This window comes from Geospiza fortis, unplaced genomic scaffold (genome assembly GCF_000277835.1).
Source record: "Geospiza fortis unplaced genomic scaffold, GeoFor_1.0 scaffold55, whole genome shotgun sequence".
NCBI classification, from domain to species: domain Eukaryota; kingdom Metazoa; phylum Chordata; class Aves; order Passeriformes; family Thraupidae; genus Geospiza; species Geospiza fortis.
In genome coordinates, this window is record NW_005054308.1 from 8,071,138 (window position 1) to 8,080,077 (window position 8,940).

General features: G+C 46.9%; 2 protein-coding genes across 2 annotated transcripts in view; one reads left to right on the forward strand and one right to left on the reverse strand.

Moving 5' to 3' along the window:
* ADAM19 (ADAM metallopeptidase domain 19) overlaps positions 1-8,938 on the reverse strand; it is a gene marked incomplete at its 5' end in the record, with an annotated part of 30,131 nt that extends 21,193 nt beyond the window's left edge. Inside the window, 2 exons of the mRNA XM_031055204.1 lie at positions 5,739-5,809; positions 8,918-8,938. Of these exons, the coding sequence (XP_030911064.1) occupies positions 5,739-5,809; positions 8,918-8,938 (92 nt within the window). The remainder of the gene's footprint in view (positions 1-5,738; positions 5,810-8,917) is intronic.
* THG1L (tRNA-histidine guanylyltransferase 1 like) overlaps positions 8,857-8,940 on the forward strand; it is a 19,465-nt gene continuing 19,381 nt past the window's right edge. The window contains exon 1 of the mRNA XM_031055239.1: positions 8,857-8,871. The gene's annotated coding sequence lies outside the window, so the exon portion shown is untranslated. The remainder of the gene's footprint in view (positions 8,872-8,940) is intronic.

Genomic DNA, 8,940 nt, shown 5'->3' on the forward strand with positions numbered 1-8,940 from the left:
GGAAGCCCTGGGAGCCAGGTTGAATGCAAGTGAGGAAGCCAAACGAAGGGAGAGTGGCTCAGTGCCATCATGTACAGATGGCCTGAGCAGTTCCAAGGCCTGTCCGGGAGCCATGTCCTGGTCCTGCTCCAGCCTGTCAATGATATCATTGTTTGACACAAAGCCTCCTCCTCCCTGTGCTGTCCCCGCGTGCAGAGCTGGCAGCACAGGGCAGCCTGGCTCTGCTGGGGCTGGGGGTCAAACACTCCACTCATGAACTGAGATGGTTCTCAGCAGGAGAGGAGGGCTGAGGGCAGCTCTCTTGGCAGGCAGCTGCCCCTGTGGCACTTGGGGACACGGAGAGGACGTGGCTTTCAGCTCATCTGGCTGCTGCTGAGAAGCAGCTGGAGGGAGAGGGGCTGCACCCAAACACTCCCAAAAACAGCAGGAGGAAAGCTGGGGCTCTGCTTGCATGGCCATGTCCCCTTGAGGGAGTGCACATTTCCCAGCTGCTCTAGAGAACCTCACCCCTGTTTTCCTGATAAATGGCAGCAGTTTTGCCTATAAAACATCACTTGTTAGCACAAGCCTAAGAGGATCTCGGGGCTGCCATGAACACACTCGCACCAGCCTGAGATCACCCACAGGCACCCAGAGTGCCCCAGCAGCACTCTGATGTTCTTACTAATTAGAGCAAGAAGGACTTTTAGTAATTTGGTCCCATCAGCAACCTTGTTTGGGTTCATTTTACAGAGGGGCTAGTCTGCATGGACAGCTGCCAGCTTAGAAACACCCAGCAGTATCTAGGAGATGGACATGGTTTTTATTTCCTCCCAAAAAAACAAAAGCCAAATGGTCCATGAGGCTCTCATGAGAAACATTGACATTGATTTTTCAGTCATGGGACAAAGAAAAGTGGAGCCTGCAGTCTCTTACATCCCTTTCCCTGTCCCTTTCCTCAAATCACAATAAATCTGTCCAGCCAGGCTGACAGCATCTGGGGGTGGAGGGAATTGATTTTCCCAAGAAACTTTAGACATGAGATTTCCATCTACAATTCGTGGTCCCACTCCATTGCCTCTCAACAGGATCCAAGTAGGGTAAGAAGGGGAATGTGAACTCTTGCCTCTCAGTCACTTAAGTGTTCCCTAAAGCCAGAATTTATTATCAAAACCTGAAGTGGCCCCATCTTGAACACGACCAACACATGACTCATGACAACACAAGCAGGCAGGCCTGCTTTCCATATCCACCAGTAGTGGGAAATGGGAGATTTCAAGCCTCTGGAATATTGCAGTCAAAACCTGGCACTTCATAAAACCAATGGAATCCAATTTTTTTTTCTTGGTGAGTTCCATCCAGATGAATCCTGGAGCTCTTAAGCTCCCTTCCTCTAGAGCTTTTGCTAAGAACATGTTTATTGTGTAAACACAGAACTTTGGAAGGAAAGAGTGGCTTTCCAACTATTGAGGTGGAACTAAACAAGCCATTTTTAAGGCCTGGGAGAGCACCACAGACTAAAGACTCTCCATCCCCTTCTCCCACCCACATCATCTGTGACATTCACTGTGTAAATTGTGTTACAGGACCCAAGAAAGATTTATCACACAGACCCTTGTCTTACCACTAGGAATCATAAAGGAAAAAGGAAATGAAATAAATGGAAAGCTGGCTGATAATGAGTCAGTGCACAAAAGATTTAAAAGGTTTAATTTCCAGGTCTCTTCCTCTCTGCCCCACACAGAGGAATCACTGAATATCCTGAGGGAATCAGGAAGCTGAAAAGCAGCTGTGGCTTTCCAGATCCCACCCCTGTTTTTCTGACAGTTCCAAGAGACAGTAGAGCAGGATAAACTCAATTTCCCCTTTGCATAACCCTTAACCCCTGCCCATGAAGGAAGCCCATTAGACACTGATGATGTGTAGCCCACCAGTGGAATAATCTCATATATCCTTCCTGCTTAGAAATGGGCAGCAACTTCCTCACTCATTTGGTAGAGAGGCCCTGGAAATGTGCAAAAGCAGGAAACACTGGAATATAAGTGACACACAGATCTTTTACTGCACCACTGAGAGCACCAGGCTGGGTGGGACCACTTGTCACCTACCCAGGTGGGGCCAACAGAGCTTGGAAATGATGCTGCTCCCTATCAGAGTGGCTTAAAAACAACTTTCTGTTGGCTCCTGAGGTCAGACCAGGTGAGCTCTGGATCTCCTTTGCTGTGTCCTCAGGCAGTTCCTGCACATCTCCACCAGGGCTTTGCCACCCAGCGCAGTGCCCAGAATAAGGAGCTGAAACCAACAGCCCCAGGCTCTCCCAGGGGTTCATCCACAGGCAGGGACACCCCTGGAGAAGCCTCCAATACCCCTGGTGGCTGAGAGAGCCTTTCCCAAGTCTGTTCTTCCAAAGAGAGAAGAGAGAGAAGAGAGAAGAGAGAGAAGAGAGAAGAGAGAAGAGAGAAGAGAGAAGAGAGAAGAGAGAAGAGAGAAGAGAGAAGAGAGAAGAGAGAAGAGAGAAGAGAGAAGAGAGAAAAGAGAGAAGAGAGAAAGAATCTTTTTGCTCCCTTTCCTTCACTGAGGTGAGAAGCCAAATTCCATGCAGGTTTCGGCTGTGCAAATGGGAGCTCTCCTCTTCAGTAAGAAAAGCCTCACCCCAGGCAATGCTGCCACACACATTGAAAGGCTCTCAGCCTGTCCCTGCTTGGCTCAAAGCTGCTTTTTATTAACAAATGCAAATGCCTTTTCAAAAAAGTCACTTTTCATCCAAAGTTTGCAACTCAGATTCTTCCGCTCCTAAGCCTCAGCCAAATTTAAAGCTGCTTTATAGGCAACTCTCCATATATTTGTTGTTTGTGCAGCTTTGAGCTTTCCAATCCCACAGCTGCACAACATGGATTTGAGTCATTTAAAACAAGCCAAAGTCATTTGAGTGATATATTTTGTCATTATCCTGAAATGTTAGTGTGTTGTGAACTCTGCTTGAAACTCCAGTGTGCTTCTGACTTCTTATCAAATTCCTGGACAGGAAATAATGCAATATTATGCTAACTGCTAATGCAATAATTGTATTCACAGATATATGAAGCCCAAATGCAGATGTGTGATGAGCTTATTACAAAACACTGGGTTGGGCACAGCTCTGAAGCAAGATATGCAATAATTTCTGTGTTTCACCTCTGTGGATGAACGTGATGTGCTTTTCATGTGGAATATGAAATTGGGTGGTGTGAACACTTCTTCCACATATTGAAACTAGAATGTTCCTACCAAAGTACAAATTATGACACTTCCCTCACCTTTCAAAGCAATTTAATCAGTTGTCTCTCCAGAAGGAGAGTGGGGAATGTGCAATAAGGCTGCCTAATCCACCAAGAACATCACCTGAAAGAGCCCAGGGACAGAGGGGGAGCACAGCACCAACCTCAGCAGCAAAGCTGGTTTCCAAATGCTCCTCTAAACTGGAGCAATTAAATAGCCCATTTCTCTGAGGCTTGTTTTAGTTTAAAAAGCCTCAAGTATCTCCCTTGAAGTTGCAGTTCTCTTATGCCCATTTTCATGTGAATTTGCAACCTGGAGCTTACAGGTTTTGTACAGCTTTGAAGAGACACTTCCCACTTGGGGGATTTCACTTTCCTTCCTGGGGCAACAAACTCTTCCCAGAAGAAGTCCTGGATTCTGCAGCTGCTCAGCACCCCAGACCTCGCCCAGAACCTCAGCTTCCCCTGTGAGACAAGCATGAGCAGTGATGAGCTCCTGGGTGCTGTGGAGCAACCCCAGGCTGAGCTCTGCCTTGCCACACTCTTCAACAAGGAGAAGAGGTTTGTTTCCATTTAAAAGTGCTCTGTGGATGCTGATAAGTACACAGGACTTCATCATTCCTCTTTCAATTTAAGTGTCTAAACTACTTCAGCACTTTCACAAGTCTCTGAGAAGTGGAGCCCTTCCACTAATTGCATTTTGTGATTGTACCACCACCTTTCTTGAGCAAAGACTTGAGGCCAAGCAAGACTCCAACATGAAGCACTGCTGTGTATGAATCACCTGCATTTTCCACTGAAAATAAAAATTAAAAGCCCCAAACTAGTTGGTTTTCAACCAAATGCTACTTCATCAGCACTTGTAAAGGAGATCCATCCTGCAGTGGAAGCGTGTGCACACACTTCCAAGCCTGTGTGTATACATCTCAATGAATGAAAATGCACTTCAGGAAATAAACACAATAGGAACCTTCTATTATTATAACTCTGTTTACTAACACCAGCAAAGGGTTTTTCTGTGCTGGAAATAGCACGGCACTGCTCCCGCGAGCACCTGGAGCTTACATCACTGAGCCTGGAGCTCAAACACATCAACTCAGCAAGGATCCTTTCTCTGGCCAGCTTTCTGTGCCAGAAATATTCACCTTTGCATAGCAACTGCAGAATCAGCAAGGCCTGGCAGTCCTGGAAGGAGACCCCCAGCAGCATCAGAGGTTGTGCTGCTTCCAGGCTCAGTTCAGACCTGGCCTGGTGCCACAGTCACCAGCAGCAGCTATTCCTCCAGACAGGACTGGCTTAGCAGTGCTCATGGTGCCTGGCCTTGTTTTCCCAGCTGAAAAATACAGAATTTGTAGCTGTTTCTGTTTAGTTCTACACAGGTGCATGACTGCCTGTGAAAAGCATCCGGTTTTTGCAGCACTGGAACTCTCAGTAGGTTTTGTGACTTTTTACAGAAAAAACCTCATACTCGTCTTCCATCAGCCATCACATTTCAGGCTTTACTGCAGAAAGTGACAAAAAACCCCTGGTTTTCCTCCAAAACACCCTGACTCTCATTTATGTTTAGGCACTGCCATCAGAACTAGTAAGATCTTCTGACACTTCACTCTTCAAGGAGGAAAGCTGAGCTCTCAATCTCTATGGTTGGGATGTCCATAAAATACATTTAAAATATAAGCAGGGTAATTATTCTGAGGTTATTATTCCTACTGATTCTTGCAGACAAACATTTGGCTGTATTTCCATAGATAAATCTTCAAACACATTTAAAAATAAGTAAAACACCAACAGTACAAGGACTGCTGAGCAAAGACAAGATAAATTTTCTTGCAGCTGAATTCCCAGCTGCTATTCCACTGCTGGAAACTAATGTACTCACAGGGCAGAGGGGCTCTGGGGTGGCCTCCAGACCAGAATCCTTCTCCCCACCTTAATCTCCTGCAGCTTCAGCAGAATTCAATATGCATCACACCCTATGACAGCACACAGCATTGCTCTCACATGCCCAAGAGGAGGCTGCATTTCAGTTAATGCAAAACCAATTTTTCAGTCTGCTTTAGCATGAAGGGCACTAATGGAATCGAAACTGTCAGATCATTTCTCCTAGGAAGCAGAGAAGGACCTCTTTGGATCACAGCAAATGAAATCCTCATTAGAGTCACACTGACTCTAAAGCACTGAGCCATTTGGTAAATAGGGAGCTTCATATCAACAACATTTTCCAGTTAATGTAGGAAGAATTATGATGCAAAAATAAGTTTACACACTGAGGGCCAGGTCACCATCTGTTTTTTTGCTGACAAAGCTCTGCTATAATGTGTTCTTGGGGTGATTAACATCTGAGGGGACTCGGAATAACCTTGAAATCCAGTGAAGGACTTCCACATCCTGTCTTTATCAAACTCTGCTGAAGTCAGAGGAGGTTTTCCTGTTGACCTCACTGTAATCCTTATTCATTATTTAAGTGGGACCACAATGCAGGGCACAAGCACACTTACTTACCTGTTTTTCTCCAGTTCCAAGACGAGCTCCTGGCCTTCTGCCTCCACTGTAACTTCAGCTCGGAGTGGGTGCTGCGTGCAGGGGAGAGGGTGCCTGTTACTCACACATCATCCTTATGAACACATCCACAAATACAAACTGAAACAGCAGCTGACCTTAAACCACCCCTTGCCTTCCTCCTACTTCAGACCTGGAGTGATGGGGAAGGGAAGGGATGCACCAAGGTGGCTCCCAGCTCCAGGCACGCTGCTGCATCCCACAGCACGGCCATGCAGAGGCAGGGAGCAGTGCAGGCATCTGCTGGGATGCTGTACCTGAGCTGGAGACACCACTTGGTGTCTCAGGAGGAGTAAAGTGCTCAGGCAAGGCAATAGGTCCTGATGTTGGAGTGCTTGGAGGTGCAGTTGGATGGGAAGAGCTCCCTGCACCTCCCTCTGCTGTGCACTGTGCTCAGCACAACATCACAGGACATCCCAGCTTGCCCCAGAGATTGAAGAGTCAAATATCCAAGCTAGTTAACCAAAGCTTCCTTTGTTGTCCCAGCAGAAGGACATTTTTAGGAGCCTATTTCAGGACAAGAGGAATCATGCCTCTTCCAGAGACTCTCACTTTGTTCCTTTACTCACAGAAAGTGCCACTGAAAGGCAGGGAACAGGGACCCTTGGATGCCTCCAGACTCCAACCATTGCACAGACAGAATTCCAGGCCTCCCCAGGGCCTGCTGGTTTGAACAGAATGCACCCCAATTTCCTAGTGCAATGGCAAATGCATACACTACCCCCCCCCCAAAAAAAAAAAAAAAAGAATCATTCCAGAGACTTAAAGCATAGAATGAGATTTTTAGAGGAGCAACTAGAAGAGGCTCTGGGGTCTGCAGTTTCACCTCCCTCAAAGCAAAACCACTGCATAAAGACAGCTTGGGATTTCCAAGTCTGAATGCTTTCTTATAGAGAAAAGGAGGAACAAATTCCCCAGAAGAGAAATAGCTCATATTAATATGACAGTGCACTTTATTCAGCTGGAAGAAAAGAGAAATCATGAGGATTGGTGAAATTATTAACCCAGAGTATTTTTAAATCAGTTTTGGAGGACACTTTGAGGAACGGAATATTGAAAGAAAGCAAGGTTGACTGAATGAGATGTTCTGTCAACCCAGAGATATGCTCACTTGCCATTTCAGCAAATACAAATATCTCTTTTCATCAGCTCCCTGCTCATATTCTGGGTTTTGCTCATCCCTCCTTCAGTTTCCAGGATGGATGGCATCAGGCCCATGCAGATGATGCAAAGCAAGTTAATACATTTAGGATGTACAAAAAGGGATAATTGCAACAGGCAGAGCTTCTTTTACTAAAGCACAGGTGCACAATTCATCTGAGGATAGGTCTGTGCTTCACTCACTAACATGAAAGCACTGTAAGGCTGCCTTGCCCATAGCTGAGGGTCTCCATCACCATAAAATCTCTTCACAAAGGTTGTGCTAACATCATTATTGCTAATATCACCCTCCCTCCTCCTTCAGCAATCCCACTGCTTCAGTCCATCAATTGCTGTGTAAGTGAAATAGCCCAGCTGCATATAAGCTTTGCTAGCACTCATTTCAGAGCCAATGGGAACTTGCTTGAAACAAACCAAGTGTGACCCCTGAGACACAGCAAATTTATTTGAGGGGAAATGCTCTCCAGATGTATTTGCATCACTATCAATAACAGAACCAAAACCTGCAGGCAGTATCACAAGGGCATTTTAAAAAGAACTAAGATCATGAGAGAGTCATTGTAGGGTTTTTTGTATGTAATAGGACACAATGATAAGTTTTAGAAAGTCTCATATTATGGAAAAGACCCATTAATATATTCCCAAATAACACCACTATATTCAAGAAAAATGACATCTCTCCATAATGCTGAGCTTCCCCGGTTTTTTTTTCGGTTCACAATGTAAAAAACACCCTGTGGACTTTCCTCTTTCTCTCAATCTCACAACTGCAATTACTTCTTGATTGCAACAACACCAAGCCTGGGAAGGGGAGCTGTGTTTTGTGTTTGGTGTTATCTGGTCCTCAGTGATTGTCAGAGTCTGGAGGCTGTTGAGGCATCCCTTCATCCCCCCATGGAACAGCAGCAGGGGTGAGATCTGTATTAACACACAGTGTCTGAGACACAGCCAAACCCACCTGAGCTGCTGGCTGGCTCTTCTTGCCCAGTGAAGCACCATCCCAGCTGGGATTTACAGAGCCAGAGAATGGTTTGGGCTGGAAGGAATCTTATAGGCCATCTTCTTCCGTCCCCGTGCCATTGGGCTGGGACACCTTCCACTAGGAAAGATGGCTCCAAGCCCCATCCAGCCTGGCCTTGCACACATCCAGGGATGCTGTGCATCCACAGCTTCTCTGGGCAACCTCTCCCAGTGCCTCACCACCTCACAGTCAAAAATTTCTGCCAAATATCTAATCTAAACCTGCCCTTTTTCAGCTTAAAGCCAATCTCCCTTGTTCTGTCACTCCACACTCCTGTAAAAAGTCCCTCTCCAGCTCTCTTGTAGCTCTTTTAGGTACTGAAAGATGCTACAAGGTCTTTCCAGAGAATTCTCCAGGATGAACAACCCCAACTCTCTCAGTCTGTCTTCATATGAGAGATGATACAGCCCTTGGAGCATCTTCACTGCCCAGCCCTGGCCTGGCTCCAACAGGTCGATATGGTCCCTGTGCTGGGGATCCCAGACACAGCACTGCAGCTGGGGTCTCACCTGACCAGAGCACAGGGTCAGAACCCTCTCCCTTGACCTGCTGGTCACAGTTATTTTGGTACAGTCCTGGACACAGATAGCTTTCTGGGCTTATGTTCTCCTACAGGAGATTCTGCTATCCAGAAGAAGAAGAATTCCCTAATGCTCCCTGTTATGCCACCGATGGCATGGCCCCGCTCCCCTTTCACAGACACAGACCGAGGCTTTAAGGCACGGCAGAGAGCAGAGTGAATGCAGTTCCCAGACGCACCAGCCAGCTCATACAGCCTTTCCTGCGATCTGCGGGAGCTTTGGCAGCTCCTCGCTCATCCCCACAGCTCAGCAAACCCAAAACGCGCATCACCAGGCGCCGTGCTCCCCGCGCCACCCCCCTGTCCCCGCAAAGGTAGGTCTGCAAACAAAACAGGGACCAAGCGTTGGGCGCGACCTACCTTGGGGCTGCCGGGGCCACCCG